The sequence below is a fragment of the Alexandromys fortis genome, unplaced genomic scaffold, assembly GCF_014885135.2.
Source record: "Alexandromys fortis isolate MF-2015 unplaced genomic scaffold, M_Fortis_MF-2015_v1.1 scaffold_1, whole genome shotgun sequence".
NCBI classification, from domain to species: domain Eukaryota; kingdom Metazoa; phylum Chordata; class Mammalia; order Rodentia; family Cricetidae; genus Alexandromys; species Alexandromys fortis.
In genome coordinates, this window is record NW_026067927.1 from 25,250,643 (window position 1) to 25,271,879 (window position 21,237).

General features: G+C 37.1%; 1 protein-coding gene and 1 pseudogene across 2 annotated transcripts in view; both read right to left on the reverse strand.

Moving 5' to 3' along the window:
- Positions 1 to 21,237, reverse strand: part of Ranbp9 (RAN binding protein 9) — a 79,709-nt gene that overhangs the window by 17,650 nt on the left and 40,822 nt on the right. Inside the window, exons 3-10 of one of the 2 annotated variants that reach the window (XM_050143554.1) lie at positions 18,853 to 18,905; positions 17,287 to 17,454; positions 15,712 to 15,768; positions 12,505 to 12,527; positions 6,259 to 6,443; positions 4,049 to 4,161; positions 2,737 to 2,845; positions 682 to 872 (exon numbers count right to left, since the gene is read on the reverse strand). In XM_050143554.1, the coding sequence (XP_049999511.1) occupies positions 682 to 872; positions 2,737 to 2,845; positions 4,049 to 4,161; positions 6,259 to 6,443; positions 12,505 to 12,527; positions 15,712 to 15,768; positions 17,287 to 17,454; positions 18,853 to 18,905 (899 nt within the window). The remainder of the gene's footprint in view (positions 1 to 681; positions 873 to 2,736; positions 2,846 to 4,048; positions 4,162 to 6,258; positions 6,444 to 12,504; positions 12,528 to 15,711; positions 15,769 to 17,286; positions 17,455 to 18,852; positions 18,906 to 21,237) is intronic. The other variant, XM_050143555.1, reaches the window with a different exon arrangement.
- Positions 6,985 to 7,085, reverse strand: LOC126503082 (uncharacterized; annotated as a pseudogene).

Here is a 21,237-nt window from a genome sequence, read left to right on the forward strand (position 1 = left end):
CTCTAAATCAGTACCTGAGGAAATACTACTTGTTTAATCTGCTAATATATAAGGAATAAATAATGAAGAATTAAACAATGACAAAAATAAAGTTAAATACAGAGAGGCAAGGCTCATGTTGGGAAACAGAATTAAAGAGGCAAAGAGAGGAGGAGGAGGATTAGAAAAGGATCTGTAGAAGTGATGGCAAGAGAGCCAACAGAGAGAATCTGAATCACAAGAACACCAAGAGCTATAGTGCAAGTAGTAAGTAAGCTGAAAAACAGACAGGAAAGAAAATAATTTTGGGGGCTTTTTCAAGACAGGGTTTCTCTGAAGCTTTTTCGGAGCCTGTTCGGGAACTCTCCCTGTAGACCAGGTTGGCCTTGAATTACAGGCTTGGTAATTTGTGGGACAGCACAGCCAGACCACTTTAAATTCTTACTTCATAGGATTATTTTTCTCATTATTGTCAATGGATTTAGTAACAACTCTTTTTGACGACTGACATTTATTTATGAAGCTCTATTAATAATCTCAATTCCTTGTGATACTTCTTGGTACTAATGAATCTGGTTTTTCTTTTTACGCAAAACACGAGATTGTACATAGACAATTAAAAAAGAATGTCTAGATTTAAAAAAGTTTTTCAAACTCAAAATTATATAAAGAAGAGTAAAAGTTTGAAAGACTGCATCTCACCAGAAAAATGTGCAGTACTGCTTTTGCCTGGTGCTAAATTGTGGATACTCATTCCATGGCTGGGACTCATGCTTGGACTACTAAAAGGCCGAGGACTGACGGGGTAGCTGTCTTGAGATTTTGGACTTCGGCCTCCCAAACACCGTACTTCACTATCTGTACCGTTCACCATTTCTATAAACTGACGTACTCTGAAAGAAAAAAGGAAGTTTATTTAGGCACATTCATCAAGTCTGTACACAGCTATAAAATTTAAAAAGATCTATTTTAAAACTTAAAATCTGTATTTTTCTTGGTATCATATCAAGTGAGTTATGTAAAACAAGATTTTAGATACACACGTACCTAGGGAGGTACAAAGCACAGCCTTAGCCTGGTCCTTCCTTACCCCAGACTGCATGCATTCCCAACCTCTTAGCAAAAATGGGCCTCAGTTGGCTTTTACTGTGAGGCAAAATAAATGATATTTAGCTTACAATGACTTTCTACTGGGGCTGGAGAGATGGCTCAGTGGTTAAGAGCATTGCCTACCCTTCCAAAGGTCCTGAGTTCAATTCCCAGCAACCACATGGTGGCTCACAACCATCTATAATGAGGCCTAGTGCCCCCTTCTGGCCTGCAGAGATACACACAGACAGAATATTGTATACATAATAAATATCTAAAAAAAAAAAAAAAACAAAGACTTTCTACTGCTTGAAAGATTGAAATCCTAAGTTCAGTAACATCCAACTTTCTTTCTGAAAGAGTCATACTTTGTAGTCCAGGCTGGCCTGAAACTTGTTATGTGAACACCAGACTGGTTTTGAAGTCTCAGAGATCTACCTACTTTTGTCTTATGAGTGCAGGATTATAGGCATGTACCCCCAGGCCCCACACGTCCATCTTTCTTAAACAACAGAGAATCATCAAAAAAATTTTAATGCCAAATTAGGATGTCTATAACCTACAAAGCAGAAAACAAGTGTTGATGATGTGTAAAGACTGAAAACCTTCTACAGTAAATCAAAGGATTCACCAAGAAGAACAGTACAGGAGGTCCTTACGATGTTAAGCACAACCATCAGCCAGCAATTCTATTTGTGAGTAAAAAAGAATTGAAAGCTAGGACTTCAGTAGATACTCATAAACCTATGTGTACAGCAGAATTACTCACAATGGCAGAGAGACAAAAGCAACCCCAGCACCCATCAGCAAACAGAAGAACAAACAACACACAGTCCATCCACACAATGGGGCGATCCCCAGCCTTCACAGGTAAATTCTGGCACATGCGACAATATAGACAAAACTTAAGGATATTACGCTAAATGACTAAGCAGGCCACAAAACAACCAATACTGTATGAGGGCTCTTGGTTAGCAAGCAGGGTGTTTAATGGCAGGATGTACAAAGCATAAGCATACTTAAACATATAGTAACGCACATTAAGAATGGGTAAAAAGGTATATTTTACTATAAATTTTCAATATATAGTCATTAAGTTACTCGGGTACCAGGAGAAAACTGAGATCACTGTCTTCTAAGTTAAAACATTCACATTTTAAGTGAGAGAGTGGATGAATGATAAAAGCAAAGTATCACGTGCTTAAAGGTGTCAACGCAAAGCACTCTGCATTTGTTCACACATGCTGAGCACCTGCCCTGTCACTGAGCTGCACATCCACAACTCCACATCTTTTTAAAATTTTTATTTATTTAAGGTTTACTTATTTATTATGTATACAGTGTTCTGCCTATATGTATGCCTGCAATGCAGGCCAGAAGAGGGCACCAGAATGCATTATAGACGGTTGTGAGCCACCATATGGTTGCTGGAAATTGAACTCAGGACCTCTGGAAGAACAGCAGCCAGTGCTCTTAATCTCTGAGTCATCTCTCCAGCCCAGCTCCACATTTTTAAAAATATCATTTAAACATTCTATACTATAAAAGTATATGTAGATATCTGCAAAAAGCAAAATAAAATATCAAAACCACAAATCATAAAGATAATTTTAGCTACTTAATATGTGTAACACAATATTTAATGTGTAACATTTTACTAAAACTCACTTTAATGTGAAAAGGAGATTGGGATTTCTTTCAAGTAAACTTGGGTATAACTGTTGTGTTGTTTCAATGGCTTCTCCCATTCGTCCTGCTAACACCAACTTCTGAATTCCTATTCAGAAAAGAAAGCAAAATATTAACTCTTACAAAAGCAGAAAAATCCTTGTATCACTCCAGAAAAAAAGTAACAGTGAAAACCTCTAAAATAATTATTGTTAAACTCTCTTTTTAAACCTTTTAAGTTTAGATTAGGGAATCCAAGGAAAAATTTCAGTCATTAAAAATTAGAAAAACAAATATCTTCAGACACTACTTTAAATATCATGAATGGGGATGTAAGTATTATAGGAAAAATACCCATTGAGAAGTACTCTATTTTCTAACAGTAGAATTTAGAAGACTACTGGAACACCAAGACTTTGAAAAGATCAGAACTTTGCTATATTAGACACTGAGGACATGGAATACTCAAGTAAGTGACCTCCTCTGCAGGAGAGTGTACTGCGGCAGTGAGAAAAAGCAATATAACACGTACTACAGCATGCTCCAACTGTTACCGGTTTGCTCTGTTTCATCTTTCTACTCTTGCCTATCGGGTGAAACCTCCTCTGATGACTAACTTACATCTATTGTCAGCATGCTTTGTCCTGGTTAAAACAATACCAGCGCTGGCCAGCTCAAGGCCCTAAGCAATAAATACTTAAAACCAATACCACCTTAAATTTCAGAGAAAATTAGAAGATATTTAAATTTCTTTCAAAGAGAAACATTCTTTTATATATTGTCACCATCAAGACTGTCACCAAAGCAACAAAAGAAAACTTTCTTTATATCAAATGCTTCCTATTTTAAGAAGCTTAAAAGAGTTGTCCCACCCCACCCTCCACCTACCAGGTCTGACAGCAAACTCAGAGCACTGGGCTGTATTGACAACCTCAATCCCAACCACAGGAAAGCAATCATGAAAATATGATAAAGGCATTTCTTTCTAAAGTTCTACAAGATTATTTCTATATTTAAAACTCCAGTGTAAGTTTTTCTTTAAAAACTTCAAAACTGTCAATGAGCGTGACACAAGAATGAGGCTCAAGGTCACCCTGGTCTATATGAGACCCTGTCTCAAACAGAAGAACTCCTCATCCCCGGCACAAAACAAAAACATTCAAAAAGTAAATAAAAATAAATCCGAAGGCATCCACTTTAAAACAATATATTCATGAAATTTTTAATTAAAAAGAATAAAATTTCTACAAGGTAAAGCAACCAAACTTAAAATTTAAAAACAAGTATTTGCTGTGCACCATGATGTTCTTACTTTGTCTATTCTTAATGGAAGCTAATTCTTCTAGAACAGTCTGGTCTGTAGATCTGGCAAAGGCCTCTGCTGTGGCACAGTACCCATGGTGGACTAAATAAGATGAAACCATTCTTAAAAGGAAAAACAAAGAAAAAAAAACATATCTTTTAGTCGGGAGAATACATGTTTTAGACAACAAGCTTTGTTTAACTAAGTCTAATCTGGTATTACAAAGTTAATCTATTTCCTTAAAGCCAGGTTCTATGACTTTCAAATTTAATATAAGTTATAGATAGTCTAAAAGATAATTTAAAATAAGACCAAAGGCATTAACTCATCTTTTTTTTTTTTTATTCTTGGATTCTTCTTCTCCCCTGGCTCCTAATTCATTTTCCTGTTATCTAATCCTACTAATGGTAATTTCTACCTCACCTTAAATATAGATATCCCAATAATATATTAGTTAGGTGTAAAACACCCAATTTTGAGATAACTGATTAATTCCTGGTGTTCTGGAGGCCCAAATACTTTCTGTACTCATTAATCCAATAAGATGGGATCTCAAAGTTTGAAGAGAGACTGATGTTAGCCCAGAGAGAGAAATGTTCAGAATAAACCCACAAGGGGTCATTAAACAATAAGGAATCAATCTTGCAATCAACTTGATTTTGAACAGAAAATTAATTTGCAGTTTACAAACAATACATTTCTAAGACAACAATCCTATGTTTTAAAAAGCCACAAATAGTTAGCAAACTGGTAATACAACATTAATCAAAAATCTGTTGCCTCCAACCACTGTCTTTAAATAAAACCCCAAAAGATTTTCTTAGAATTGTAAACTGAAGAACCTTTAAAGCAATTAAAAATACACTTTTGCAACCATGTCACAATGATGCCATCTAAAGCTATTTTCTTGGCCTAGATTATACAATCACAATGATTTTAACCTAATGGTATTTAAGTTTTGTATGTGTACTATCTACTTCACGTTTTAACAACTGTCACTTACTCCTAATGATAACCAGACAGTGTCTCTGGACTTCTCGACAGATGTATAGTCTAAAAAAGCTGACCGACATAGAAATTCAGTTTCTTGCTGTTTCTTATGAAATTCTACAACATAAATCAAATATATAAAGCCACTGAAAAGCTCTTCCTAGTAACAGATTTAACACTTACTTTCTTCTCTGCTGCTGGCATCCTCCATTATTATTAATGAATTCAAAGTATTTATGCTGCACTTGGGCTAACTCCACAGTCAATTGTTCCTTGGTCTTCTTCCCTTTATCTTATCCTAAGTGTCTAATGGTAACTTATATAAAAAATAGCATTAAAAATAGTTACTAAAACTTTTTTTATTTTTAAAATTACATTTACTTTTTTAATTTATTTGGTGGCGTGTACACTCATAATGGCACGCATGTGGAGGTCAGAAGACAACTTGGAGGAGTGGGTCTCTCAGAGTATGTGGGTTGCAGTAATAGAACTCAGGTGGAAAGGCTCAGGAGCAAGGTAACTTTAGCCATCTTGGTGGAGCCATCTTTCTTACCCAAATTTTAAAGCCTTTCAGGTAGAGGTCTATAGTTAGATTCTTGAATAGGAACAATTATAGTCTTTCTGAATTTAAATGCTAAATAAAAAGAAAAGGAGCTCACTCCAATAATTAGAGGCCCCTGCTGACACTCTCACAGAGAGAGAACCCACACAATTCACCCTTGGAAACGGTGTATGCGCATTCTGACTATACTCCCATACCTCTCCACATTGAGAGTGAGCATCAAGCAGCCATTCTCTTTCCCCCACTGTACCTGAACTACTGCTAAGGAAGGTGCTCGAGGTCATGTTCCTAAATCACAGAACCCAAAACATAACATCTAGGTCACACCTTTAAAACCTATCTTTTTTGCCAACATTATTAGAAATTTGACGTATAATCTACAGAATTCGCTCAGTAATATTACTAAGGTTAACAAAGTAAATGAACAAGCATCACTATTTCCTCCATCCAATTAAGTCAAACAAATACAATTCTCTATGTGCCTTAAATCATTTTATTTCAACTGTCAAACTACTTTTTGAGAGATTAAAATACAATCAGTAGTACACACAAATGATTAGGATTTAACCTAGACTTCTAGATACATATCTTTAATTTAAAAAGGAATAATTTGCCTTATAAACACTCAGTGTTTACATTCTGTGCATTCAAATTTCCTTGCTCTTACTTTTGTATCATGGTCTGCCATTCTCCTTCTCGATCCCCAATAGGAAACCGGTCTATCTGGGCCTGTATTTTGGTTCTCCATTCTCGCATGTAGTCTTCTATATCAAATACAAAAGGATGTTGCCCAAAATTGGCATCAACCACTTCTCCTGGTGTCTGAAGCCCCACAGTAGGATACAAATTTGGCTGTAAGACAACATATTTCTTTAAATATCTATTGATTATACACTAAAGACTTCATTTTCTTTGCAATGCAAGAATAGAACCATAAATTTACTTCATGAATATTTTTAAATCTCAATCAAAGTATTAGTGGAAGACAACTAAAACAAGATATTATGTGTTGTACAAAAACTGCTATTTTCTAAACTCTAATCATTAAGAAAGTGTAAACAACTAAGATATTCACATGAATGATTATGAGACCCTGTTGCATAATCCATGTAGCACTATATGTCTAATATAAGAAAAATCTAACCCATGCTCTTAAAACATCATATAACAGTTACAAAGCTTTAGGATTAACACACAACTCAGGTTTATCCCAGCTTTTATATAAGCTACATGTCTACAAAATGTACATTACAGCTAGTTCAAAGAAAATACCATTTATAGTCTACTACAATCATCAACAGCACACTTGGAAGCCCGCCTTTATAAAGTCAGTGGTAAAACTTGCTTTAAGTAAGACATAGTGTCATCATGGGGATTTTCTTTCTTTTAAAAAAAAAAAATGCAACGTTTTGTGAATTTATGTGTCACCCTTGAACAGGGGCCAATCTAATCTTCTACTGTTCCAATTTAGAGGATTCTTAATGCAAAATAAAAGCTCAAATTACAATTTCAAAGGAAGAGACAAATATGAATATTCAAACTGAAATGTGTTCAAAAATACCCTAAGATTTTAATCTGAAAAAAAAAATAAAATCTAAAAAGTAGTAGCTTCAAATACACACATAAAAAAGTCAGGATTTTCTTCTTTTGCTGTGATTAGTCCACTGCTGCACCCAAAAAGAGATCACACACTGAGTGTTCATTAAATCTCAGGTCCACTCATTAAAATCGACTGTGAGGTACTTGTTGCCACTTCACAGATGTACAAGTTAAACAATTGCTCAGGGTTGCTCTACTATTAGCAAGCAAAGACAGAACAGAGGCAAACAATACAAGATCAAGCTCTATCTTTATTCTGAGACTCCAAACCTTCCCATGCCTTTAGTACTTGGATTTGTGCCTTGTTTCTTTATTATTTTCAACAGTAGTTATCACAAGCATTTTCACAACAAAACAAGGTAAATATTAAAGGGGAATAAAATGTGTGCAGAAAGAGATTTTATAGCAGACTAAATATTTAAAAATAACTGTTCAATAAGTAACACAAAACAGAAATAAAATAGTATGTCAAAATAAATAATGAAATCTTATTAGATTATTAAGATATCTAGTAAGACAAAGTATTGATTCTTTTGGTGGGAAGATATGGTTATGCATGTTATCAAAACAAGAGTCTCACACAACTCATGACACTTTTCCTGTCTCAGCCTTCAAAGTGCTAAGATTACAGGTGTGATCTATCATGCCTAGCTTTAACTTTTAATAATCAGCAGAATGAATTAAAAAATTAAAGCTAGAGCAGGCCGGTCACACAATACAATCTTCTCTTTTCACCAGTCAGAAAGCCTGAGACCAATAGCACAGCTTGTTAATAACACCACGTAAAAGGAAAAAAAAATCTTGTCTCTTTACTTCTTACATGGTAAACTTTTCATTAAAACCATCACAGAATTACTAGATATTTTTCAAACAAAAATATGTAAGGGATCAGAGACAATAAAGACATCAATGGAGGGCAAGATAGTTCTGTAATTTCAGTACAAAAACTACAAGCTTAAATAGTTTTGTGGTTTACATGCAGTCACATGTATTTAGAATACACATGGCAGGAAACTCCTTCAAAAACTATCATCCTTGACTATTCAGACACAACAATTTTATGTCTTGTTCAGAATAGAAAAAACTATTTCTACTAATGTACATGTTCAAATTCATACTTAACAACTGAAGTTTTGTTATATTTTAAATATTTCTTCAAAAAAAAAAGCAAATAATGTATCTGTGCTACCAGCTTGTAGACTTGGAAAGCATCATTGTTCTAAATACAAACGGGACTAGAGGATGGCTCAGTTAACAGCACTTGTTGACCTTGCAGATGACCCACATTCAGGCTCCAGAAGCAACGCGCAGTCCACAGCTGCCTGTAACTCCAGATCCTGGGGTTCATATATGAGTTACATATATGGGCACTAAGCATGCATGTGGTGTGGAGAGAGATGCAGGTAAAACATGAGTACATATAAAACTAAAAATAAACCTTAAATGAGAACAGCTAATGACACCAGGAGTATGTACCCGATTTCAAACTGAATTATTTGTTTAAAGTTTAAAATATTTCTCAAACAGAAGTGAATTGAGGAAGAAAAAGTATTTTTATTAAAAAGTTTAAGGTTTAGGCGTAACACTCGGGAGGCTGGGAAAGGATCACAGTAGGTACCAGCCCAACTGGGGCTCCAGAGTGAAACACTATCTCAAACAACAACTAAAGATGTGATGCTGTCAGAGCTGTATGAGCACATATGACCAATGAATGGCACAAGGCAGTCAAGGAGAATTAAGGCTTTTTGCAAATACATGGCCTCGGGATTCAATGCTCCAACTAACTCAGAAGAAACTATAGGTAAGGAAAATAAGTATTTTCTGCAACCCCTTTTAAGGGAAAGACTAGCTTTTCTTTTATCTTGCAGTTGAAAAGTGAAGTGCAACATGCAGAAGACCCCTAGAGATGCTATAAAGGAAACTGGTACGAATTACCACCATAACTACCTTGCTCAGTAACAATAAAGTGGCCACTGATTCCCTATAAATGTGTGTGGGAAGGTGGGGGGGGGGGGGGAGATCCATACAACAAAGTGGGAAAGAAAACCACTAGACGGGCAGACACACACACACACGCCTAAAACCAGGTATGCCTTGTTAAATTATCACTACTGAACTGCCCGACAAAGAGCTGAGGAGAACCATTACAGCACAGTCCACCTGAGGACAGGGTATAACATGCTTAGAGCCTAACAAGCAAAATTCCCTGTAACAAAACCCTGTAACTAATTCCAAGTGAAGCTTGGGAGGTTTTTTGTTTTGTTTTGAGACAGAATTTCTATGTAGCTTTGGAATCTGTCCAAGAACTCGCTCTGTAAACCAGGCTGTCCTCGAAATCACAGAGATCCGCCTACCACTATCTCCCTAGGGCTGGATTTAAAGGTGTGTGTCACCACCGCCAGGCAAAGGAGTCTCTTGATGACAGACCCCGCAATAGTTAAGGATGCCATCATCTTACCTTCTAGAATTTACCTGCAGGGTCTGGGACATAGCTCAGTGGGTAAGTGAACTTGCTGTGAAATCAAGAGTAACTGAGTTCAAGTCCCCAGCACCCATGTAAAAGTCGGACACGGTTGTGTGTGCCTGTGATGTCAGTGCTGGGGTGTTGCTGCATCCTAACAGCTCCCTTGTGGGAAGGGGTGAGAACAATAGAGGACTCCTGATCTTCTCCTTTGGTGTGTGCCACCCTCACCACGTATGTATACGCTCCCACACAAAATAATTTGCACCTGTATACTTTGCTTGTCACTCCCATAAATGCTCTATTTAAAAGCAAATCCCCTCCACTTACACACTTGCTTTTGAAGAATATGGCCATTATATTAGTTTTCCTCTCTGTATTATATCAACTTTTTGTTTTCTAGTGAATCACTTAACAATATTCGGCTAAATCTAACTCAATGTTTTTTTTTTCTTCCTACTCATCTGCTTTCCACCACCAGATACTGCCCTAAATCTCTACTTTCCCCATCACCAAAGTCATCCACAATTTTTTATTTACTCTGGGTTCTCACAGACAGGAGACATCACAGCACTGATATAGTTGATGACTCTCATGGGCTTGGCGTTTCAACACTTGGTCCCCAGCTCGTGATATTATTTTGAGAAGTTTAGGAGGAAACATGTCACTGGAGGACAAGCTCTGAGAATTAATAATCTCTCTCTCTACCTCCAAGTTCTCTCCACTTCGGGTTTGTGGTTGAGAATGTGATCACTCACTCCATCTCCTGCTCCTGTCATAATGCCTGCTGCCAGGCTTCCCTGCCATGATAAGACTCTTACCCTCTGGGACTTAAGTCAAAACAAATTCTTCCACGAGTCACCTGTGATGGTGATGTTTTACCATCTACCAACAAGAAAATAGTAGTACAACTCCTCCTTAATTTGTATCTTCATCAGGCTTTCAGTATTAATTCATCACTGACGACTACTCAATTTCTCTTTGATAGTTCCTTATTTTCCCCTAAACTTACCATGTCCTAGAAATCCGCCCACTTCTCTTCTGTGTCAACACATAGTTGCACGTTGTTCACAGCCAGCTTTAAGACTTTGACACCTAAATGCCAAATGGCCCCCAAGTTTACAGCAGACAATTTTCTTAATTCCAGCTTGCAATCCCAACTGTATACTTGACCTTGACTCTTACATCAAACTAAATTACTCACTCTGCCCCCAAAATGTTCCAACAAACCCAGGTGTGGAGTCTTCTAGGAGGGCTATGGCAGAAGGGCTGCTTGAGCGATTGCTCAGTTTAGGGGCAGATGGAACAACATAGAGAGTGCCTGTCCTAAAAATAAAACACAAGTGCTGGGTATAGCTCAGTGCTAAAGCTTTTCCCTACCAAGCACAAGAACCTACAGTTTGATCCTCTGATACAAACAAAGAAAACTTTTCTGCTTTAGATAGGACTAAAAGCAGGCCTATCGCCACCATCCATTCCCTCAGTTCCTCAGCCCTACAATCTTAAAATCAAGTTCTTTCCTTTTCTTTAAAAGATTATTTATTTGTGTGTATGTAGAGGAATACGATATTACAGAGGCCAGAAGAGTGTGTCAGATGCCCTGCAGCTAGAAGTACAGGTAGTTATCAGCTGCCTGGCATGGGTGCTAGGAGCTGAATTCTAATTCTCTGGAAGAACAGCATGTATTTTTGATTGGAGAGCCATCTCGTTAGCTCCTAAATCCTGTCTTGGACTCTGCCTGACCACTTTCCTCCTTGCTGTCTGAAATCCTCTTGCCCTACACACCCACTGACTTACTCTGTGAAAAGTCTCTGCTCAAGCCCCACTCGGAGAAAAGTGGGCAGTTTCTATGACTCTGTCTGGCCTTTAGCATGTCCTATGTCTCTCCAAAGTACATAAATTCCTTTAAAATGTCACAATTCACTATTTTGCATGTGCTTACTTTCTAATTTGGCTGTCATAAGACACCAAACGCACAGCAGGTTTCCAATATTCCTAGATGAATGAACAGTTACAATTGTATGATGTGGGAGTGTCATATATCAATCTGTTGATTTCATTGGTTAAGTTATAATAAACCAACTGCTTGGCCTCAGCTTGGAACATAGATGGGAGGAGTAAACAGAATAGAATTCTGGGCGGAAGAGGAAGTGAGGTCAGACTCTGCTCTGCTCCCAGAGAGACCCGACAGCTCTGCTGGAGCAGAGACGCCATGCTCAGCTCTCCTGGGTAGACGCGATAGCTCTGCTCTCTGAGGCACACGCGATGAAGATGGATGTAGGCTAGAATCTTCCCGGTAAGCGCACCTTGGGGTGCTTACAAACATCATTAGAAATGGGCTAGTCCAGGTGCGAGAATTAGCCTGTAAGGGTTAGAGTTCATGGGCCAAGCAGTTCTTTAAATGAATACAGTTTGTGTGTTGTTATTTCGGGCGTGAGCTAGCCAAGCGGCTGGGGTGTTGGGGACGCAGCCCCGCCGCTTCCTATTTCAACAATTGTACAACCCTCCGCTGACATCTTCAAACATAACATTTTAAATGAATGCACAGTAACAAGAGTGTTTTAGGGCTAGGGGTATACCCCAGTGTAAACGAGTGCTTCTTACAAAGAAGGCCACAGGCCTAATCCACAAACAATCAGAAGAATATTTTGGATAATTTTATGTCATACAACAGGATGCCATGCAATTTAGAGCTTAACTTCTTTCTGATGCTCCAGGGTGAGCAGAGAAGGACCCTCTATTTGATGCATAACACATATACTTATAAGCGAGACTGCTCTACATGTCTACTTCTAGTTTCTTGTATTTCTTTTAAATAAAATAAAAAACATCTTTCAAGAAATTATGTCTTACCGGTAAGTCGGTGAAAGCAATACCTATAAAGAAAAAAGAAAGGTATTAGTGGCTTTTTTTCAAAGGCAAGTAATATCAAAAAGCTAAGTATCTAACTAAAACAAAGACAGAGAATAGCAAAGGAAGAAAAGATGAAAGAAAAGCCTAATTTTTCTCACTAACACTAATGTCTATCTGAGTGAATGCTATTCTATTATGGATCATCAGTCTTATTGAGCACATGCGCGCGTGCGCGCGCACGCGCGCGCACACACACACACACACACACAATTTTGGGGATATTGGCATTAACCCCAGAGCTTTAGAATGATCTTAGACAGACAAACCTTCAGAGTTACAAGAGTAAGAACACTGGTTGCAACAGTGTCAGATTTGATTGTTTGGCCTGCAAGCTGTATTATCTACCTCAACACTTAATTCTTGTCTAGATTTAGCTTTTACAAAATTTTAGGTTGGAGCTCAGCATTATAGTACATGTCTGTAATTCCAGCACTCAGGAGGCAGAGGCAGGCGGATCTCTGGTCTACAGAGCTAGTTCCAGGACAGGCTCCAAAACCGCAGAGCGAGAGAGCGAGAGAGCGAGAGAGCGAGAGCGAGAGAGAGAGCGAGAGAGAGAGCGCGAGAGAGAGCGCGCGCGCGCGCGCGCGCGAGAGAGAGAGAGAGAGAGAGAGAGAGAGAGAGAGAGAGAGAGAGAGAGAGAGAGACTCTGTCTCCAAAAACCAAATAAATAAAAAGCACTTTAGGCAAAAGGAGCAGACATTTTCTCTGTTTTTTTTTTTTGTAAAGGTAAACAAAAGCAAGTATAATACTCATGTTTAAAACAAAACACGGTTTCTTGCCAGAACATAATAGTAATGGATGCCTGTTATCCCAGCATTCAGGAAACTGAAGTACAAGGACCTTTAATGAGGCCAGTTTGGGCTACATGCTGAGACCGTATCTCAAAAACAGAACAAAAGAACCATTTCTTCTTGAAGGATGAAGAGTGCTCCTGGATGTATCAACAGAAATTTCAACACAGCCATGTACCAAATACAGCTGAAATACTGGTAATGGCATAAGTCTACCAGCATTCTTAACTACAAAGAACACAACAGAGGAGACGAGGCTTTCTGCAGTACCTCACTGGCCTCAAGGGTCACAGCAATGTCTACTCACGCACTGGAAGCACAACCTCCCCCCAGCACCAGCATCTCTCCTGCTGTGAAAAGTATCTAAAGCGTAAGAGTATCTAGTGCTGTGCTGTATCAACAGCAAATCACCCAACCATAAACTGATTCTACTTATTAAAATAATAAAATTAAAAGACAGTGAATATAGATATCACAGTCTGAACAACTCTAAACTGAAACTAATGAAACCATTAGTGACAAATTCTACCTCAACACACGTGACAGGTCATATTCAAAATGTAGGCATACTAAAAGTAGGTCATAAAATTACTTTCGGGGTGTACGTGTAAGGCATATACGAAACCTGAATGAATTTCCTGTTTACACTTGAGTTCCATCTCAAAGATATCTCATTTTATATATGTATATATTACACAAACACATACAAATATCCTACAATCCAAAATCTGAAATGTTTCTGGCCCTAAGCATTTCAGATAAAAGATATCTAGCATCTATTTAACAATATATTAATTATATACTTTAATGTAAAAATAATGCTTTGTGGTCAATAAATCTCTGCTTCTGTAACTTTTACCAATAAGTAAACGGTGTTCATCTGTCAAAAAGAAAGCAAAGCTGGGAGGTATTTTGTTTTTGTAATTCTATACAAAATATTTTGACTATATTTAGGTTAATTTATAGTGGTTAGGAGCTAAATATAAAAATTTATGGGCTGGAGAGATGGCTCAGCGGTTAAGAGCATTGCCTGCTCTTCCAAAGGTCTTGAGTTCAATCCCCAGCAACCACATGGTGGCTCACAACCATATGAAATGAGATCTGATACCCTCTTCTGGCCTACAGGCACACAGACAGAATATTATATACATAATAAATAAATAAATAAATAAATAAATAAATAAATAAATATTTTTTTAATTTATACCAAAATTATCAAAAAATTAAACAATACGAAAAAAGAAAACATTTTAGCAAAACATGACTATCTCATTTTTAATATTTTTATAATATAGCCTAATTATTTTTCTCAAAGATGTGTATTTATAATAAATCTGTCCAAATTTACATTTTTTACCAAAAAATCTTGTCAATAATTGCTAAAGTTTTTGTTTCTTATCAGGAATGCTAATAAAAAATACAAATTAGTTCCAGATTCAAGTTCAGACATTTGCCAAGTAAGCATCCACAGCATGTGTGGTTCAGACCACAAAAAGGTGCCTATAAAGAAGCTGGTACAACTATTTAAACTTTATTTTTCACTTTCCTGACTTGTCAAGAAGCTTTCTGAAGTGTTATCTTCAGCTAACAAATGATGCTTGATAAGAAAATACATTAAATTTTTTCAAGTTAGTTAAGTTCTATATTTAAACGTCTCTTATTTTTCAAAATAAAAAGTTCTCCATTTCTCTTTGTATAATACATTTTGAAAACTAATCCACTAGCTTTACTGTAGAAGTCCCCTCTGCAGATGCCCTTGGTAAGATTCGGGGTCAGGAGCTGAGAAGTATTTGATCTTCTAGACTCTAGTCCAGACCAAAATCACGAGGCCCTTTCCTGAGAGCGGTCAACTAGTTAGTAAATGCTTTCTGCTTTTCACCACTCTCCAACTCTGCTACTACAGCCATGGGGAACATGTAAATGAACAGGTGGAGCTGTGTTCAAGAGCAGCTTTGGCTGTCAATTCTAGAGAGGTTCTATTCACAGGAATAACTTGTTTACCAGTGTCACCTCTGCAGCCCTGGCACCCCAGCCAAACAGAGGTGTTCAGCAACTATAACTTTTCAGATATCATTTCAGTTTTCCCTGAAGAACTTACTGTGGTTCTAAACACTGATGTGTTATGGGTAATGGTTTTTTATGAGCTAGAAATGTTCAGCAAGTTGCCTGAGGTCACACAGCAAAGAAGCCAAGAGTCAAAAACAGTAGAGACTGACTGAAAGGACCTGATTAACCATTATTACACTACCTATATGCTCAAAATTTATTAGATTTATGCACACCATCAAACATTTCAAATTTACAGAAAATTAGACTGTAATTCCATCATTAGGTACCCTTTTCTTAAGCATCTTACCTTTTAAAATGGCTTTCTTATTCAATGAAAAGGTTTGATTTAAATGTTTGTGAAAATCTAATAGGAAAAAAAAATCACATCACCTGTGATCTTCCCATCTCCCAAAATAAAATTTCTTCTCTGAAAAGTTTAAAAAATTAGTGTTAAAAAGGCTAATTGTGGTTTTCTAAAAATGTCTTGTTTTGCATTTTTGAGTTGTCAAATCTAAAAGCAGACTTCCCTTAAGTTTAAGATCTTAAACAGTTTAAGCAGTAAGAACAAGACTAATATTATCATATAATCTGCATGGGGTCATTAACATGATACATGGATGAGAATATAAGACTTTTTTTGATAGACCTGTAACAACTTTTAAGTCATATTTAAAAAAAAAAAAAAAAAAGAGGCGCTTCAGAATTTAAAAAAAAATTTCTAAGTGAAAATCTGAGGCTGGAGAGAAATGCAAAGCCTTTGCCCATGGGTTGTGCTGGGGAACTACAGAAAACTGCTGCAGTACAAACTGAGGTTCAGAATTCTCTTCTATGTAATAGAACACAAATGTCTGTCATTTAAGAAATTCCATTATAGATAAGACGGCGCCTTTCAAACTTTCAAACTACTATCCACAAGTAAAGCTATTTATGCCCTCTAAGGTTATTTAGTTTTTGCTTCTCTTCACTTGAGCCCATTAGAAATAATTTGCTATGAGCATATTAAATTTTCCAATGGTAAAAATGTAAGGTTTTAAAAGTGTTAGTCTTACTAGCTTTCCTATTTCTTGCAATTTAAACAGAAATGAAGGCTAGAGAGATGGCTCAGCAGTTAAGAACTCTTCCTGCTTTTCCAGAAGATCCAAGTTCGGATCCCAGCACCCACACTGGGCAGCTCAACACCACTAGTCCCTCTAGCTTCAGGAGATCCCATACCTTCATCCGGCCTCCTCCAGCACCCACACATACATGGCATCCATTCACACAAACATGTCCATGTGCACCCATAAATAAAATAAAAATACATTTTTAAAGGAAAAAAACTAATAACTACACACAATGCTAATGAGCATACCTAATTCAGCTAAAGTCTTTAATTTCCTATTATCTTGCAATGTTCCTTTGTTCCATTAACACACTTTAGCCCGTGTCTTTTGTTTCTGTTATATATTTAGTTGTCCTGTGCCACAAACTCAGACACCATCCTTCAGCAGTCACCATTAGCATATCTATCTAATTTAACTATGTTCATTCTGATCTTTTGCTAGAAATACTGAGTTGTTTGCCCACATTATTCTTAGAACTGATATTATTGTACTAGAGAATTGGATAACCAGTAAAGAATTTTTTCAAACCAAAGTTGGAATCTCTGTAACTAGAATCAATGGCTCAACACTAAGCAGCACTTCTATTGTTACGTCTGTACATAAGATAAGTTGTTAGCATTCACAGGATATGAATTTTTATCACTTCCTTAATATCCATATAAACAGAATAAAAAGGCATCTGTTCATCAAACAGAACCACATAATAAATATAACCATCAAGCACTAGTAAAATAATCACAATATTTGGTCATTTTGCATGCAATACAACATCTCAGTACCTAAACTATGTCCATTCTTCGTGTAAAAGCAGGTATTGTTGATAAGATTAACACAACAGCCAATGACATCACCAGTTGTAAAAGTTGGTCCATACGGTTGTCCAGTTCCAGAAGAACAAAACGAATGTCCATCATCCCCATGGTAACCATATGAATGTTTATCCCAACCTAGAGAGACAGGTTCAGTATATTTACAATGAACAACAAAGTTCCTCAGCTGTCATTTATTCACTAATGTTTTAAGATTGTGCCAGAATAGCACAACACATAATATAAACCTCCAAATGTACACCTACATTCTCAAGAACTATGTTATAAAGAGATTTCAGCATTAAAATGTTGTCTAAAGCATTAAGGAAAATAAACTCACCACCCAGAACACTAAAAAGAAGTACTGAAGAGAAAGGATTCCTACCAGGAACATGAACATAAACACAGCAGTCACAGTGGGAGCATTTATTCCATCAATTACTTCTTTAGCTAATATAGCAAAGGAATTTTGCTCTAATATAAATAACACACATAAACTTTAATGTAAAATAGATTATTAATTCTTTAAAAAAATTTATTGATTGATTATGTATACAATATTCTGTCTGTGTGTATGCCTGCAGGTCAGAAGAGGGCACCAGACCTCATTATAGATGGTTGTGACCCACCATGTGGTTGCCAGGAATTGAACTCAGGACCTTTAGAAGAGAAGGCAATGTTCTTAACCACTGAGCCATCTGTCCAGCCCTAGATTATAATTTTCATTTACCACAAATTTCTCAAGGCTGTGATCCATATGTAAAAGTCATGTAATCTTTGATCTCTTTACACACATTCTTACAATTAAGACCCTCTTAACTTTTAGCAGAAACACACAGGGAAAGCACATCAAGTTACATAAGAATATAATTAGATGGCAGCAGTACTAGCTTGATATGTTCGTGTCTCAGTGTAGTTCCTGTAGTTTTGTATAGGTCAGTTTGTATTTTACATTAAAAAATTTCCTCTACTGACTTTTTTTTTATTTATTATTTATACAGTTAGCCAGAGACCTCATTACAGATGGTTGTGGGCCACCATGTGGTTGCTGGGAATTGAACTCAAGACCTTTGGAAGAGCAGGCAATGCTCTTAACCGCTGAGCCATTTCTCCAGCCCTACTACTGACTTTTAACATCAGGAGACAGAATCAGTTCCTTCTGTCTGCACACTCCTGAACTCACTTCTGTCATTTATCTATACTCTTACAAGGTCACACAACGCACCTTAAAGATTAAAGGTCAGGATGTGACTGGTGACAACAGAACCAGTCAAATTAAAATGTTTCAAGTGGTTGATACAAGTATATAAAGTTAAAAAGGACAAAACAATAACAGAAAAACAAAGCATAGATATTATGCTATGTATGTTCTACAAAAGAACATGAAACTTAAATACATTTAAACTCCACTCAACTTCCACTTAGAATTCATAAGTGATTAATTTAAAAAGAAAAACCTCAGTATCGTTTAAAAATTTTAACCAGAAATGTCAGTCCTAAGGCTCTAACAATACTGTAATTCACTTGCAAGTGTACCTGGTAGTCTATTCATGTTCACACCTTGAGCAGAAAGACCAATTCCCATGTAGCTGTTGGAGAGCAAAGGAAAGGCAGGTTATTACAGTCGGATATACACAAATCACTAAACACTCTAAAACATAGTCAGAACCAAGCCCAAACTGAAGCTCCTAAGTAAGGTAGTCACGGAAATGTTATTACAGTGTATTCCATAGCAATAAAGAGCACTATTAACCAGCAAAAAAAACCTAGATCCCCAGCAAACTACAGTAATCACTCATAAGCACATTAAAAATATTAGTAAGGGATTAAAGGCGCACTCGGGAGGCAGAGGCAGGCGGATCTCTGGGAGTTCTGGTCTACAAGAACTAGTTCCGGGACAGGCACCAAAGCTACAGAGAAACCCTGTCTATATATATATATATATATGTAAGGGCTGGAGAGATGGCTCAGTAGGTGAGATGACACCCAGAGCCAAGCCTGATAACCTGAGTTCAGACTTCAGGATCCAGAGATTGCCTTTCAGAAGTTGTCCTCTGACGTCCATATACACAAAGTGCCAATACTACATTCTAAGTGCCAATAAGAAGAAATCTGAGAGATCAAATAACTTCATAATATACCTTAGGGCTTTGGAAAAACAAGAACAAGAAAAACCTACCATCAGTAAGTGGAAAGAAATAAGATCAGAGCCGAAATTGATGAATTAGGAATTAATGATAATACACATCACTAATGCCAAGTTACTTCTTTGAAAAGATTAAGATTTGTTAACCCTTGGCCAAGCTAACCAAAAGAAAAAAAGGCTCAGTTTTAAAAATGAGAAATGAAAGGAAGCCTTTACAACATATTCCGATGTAATTCAAAAGGTAACAATGACAAACCTTTTAAAAATATTATGCAGTCTACTAAATTGGAAAATCTAAAAGAAAATGAATAATTTCTTCTAAACAGGTATGACCTACCAAAATAAAACCAAAAGATGAATATTTCAAACAGATTTATAAGAAGTAGTGAGATAGAAACAGCAATTAAAAAAACAAAACAAACAAACAAAAATCCGTTAGTGAGATGTCTCACCAGGTAAAGGTGCTGGGACCCCCATAAAGGAACAAAAAGCTAACCTCCCATAAACTATTCTGACCATCACACACCACCATTATAAATAAACATAACAATTGCTTAGCTTTAAAAAAAAAGTTAACTAATCAAAGTCTAAATTCAAAGAGATTGACAGATGAATTCTACAGAAACTTCAAAAACAAATGTTTCCCAAACTCTTACATAAAATAAGGACAGAACAGTATCAACTTATTATCAGCCAGTATAAATTCTGACAGCAGTAACAGATAAAGACATTAAAAAACAAAACTATAGGCCAATGTAGTGATATTTCATTTGTAGTTTAATAAATAAAACTTGCCGGAAGTTCAGAGTGAAACAGCCACACTGATCATCCTTACAAACCAGGCAGTGGTGACACACACCTTTAATCCCAGTAGTCACATTAGTTTGCCAGAGAAACGGGCAGTAGTGGTGCACACCTTTAATCCCAGCCCTAGAGAAAAATATAAAATGGGAGGAGACAGCTCTGACACACAGTCTCATTCTGAGATTCTTGGAGGCTGGATAGCCATTTCAGATTGAGGTAGAGGTAAGAGCCAGTAGCTGGCTGTTTTGCTTTCCCGACCTTTTCTGTCTGGAGACGCCAATTTCTGTCTCTGGGTTTTTATTAATCGTGCTACAGGCCAATCTCTCTGATAGACATACGTGGTGGTTTGAAGAATGACCCCAATAGGCTCATATACTTGAATGCTTAAGTCACCAAGGAGTGAAACTCTTTCAAAGGATTAGAAGGATTCGGAAGTAAGGCCTTGTTGGCAGAAGTTTGTCACTGGGGTGATGGAGGAAGGTCATTGGTTAAATAAACTGCCTTGGCCCTGATAGGTAAGAACATAGGTAGGTGGAGTAAACAGAACAAAATGCTGGGAGGCAGAAGAAGTGAGGTCAGAATCATGCAGTTCCTCTCAGAGCCAGACATGATGGAGCAAGCCACCAGGTCAGACATGCTGAATCTTTCCCGGTAAGACCGGTGTTATGTAGATAATTAGAAATGGGTTAGGCAAAATATGAGAATTAGCCCGTAAGAGGCTAGAGCTAGTAGGCCAAGCAATGTTTAAAATTAAACAGTGTCCGTGTAATTATTTCAGGGCATAAGCCACCAGGCGGCCGGGGTGCTGGGGACAAAGCCCCGCCGCTCATATTACAACACTGGGGGTGGGTTTTGAGATTTCAAAAGTCTATGCCAGGTCCAGTCTACTCTGCTGACCTGCCTGCGGATCAGGATGTAAAACTCTTAGCTACTTCTCCAGCACCACATGTGCAACCATACTCCTTGCCATG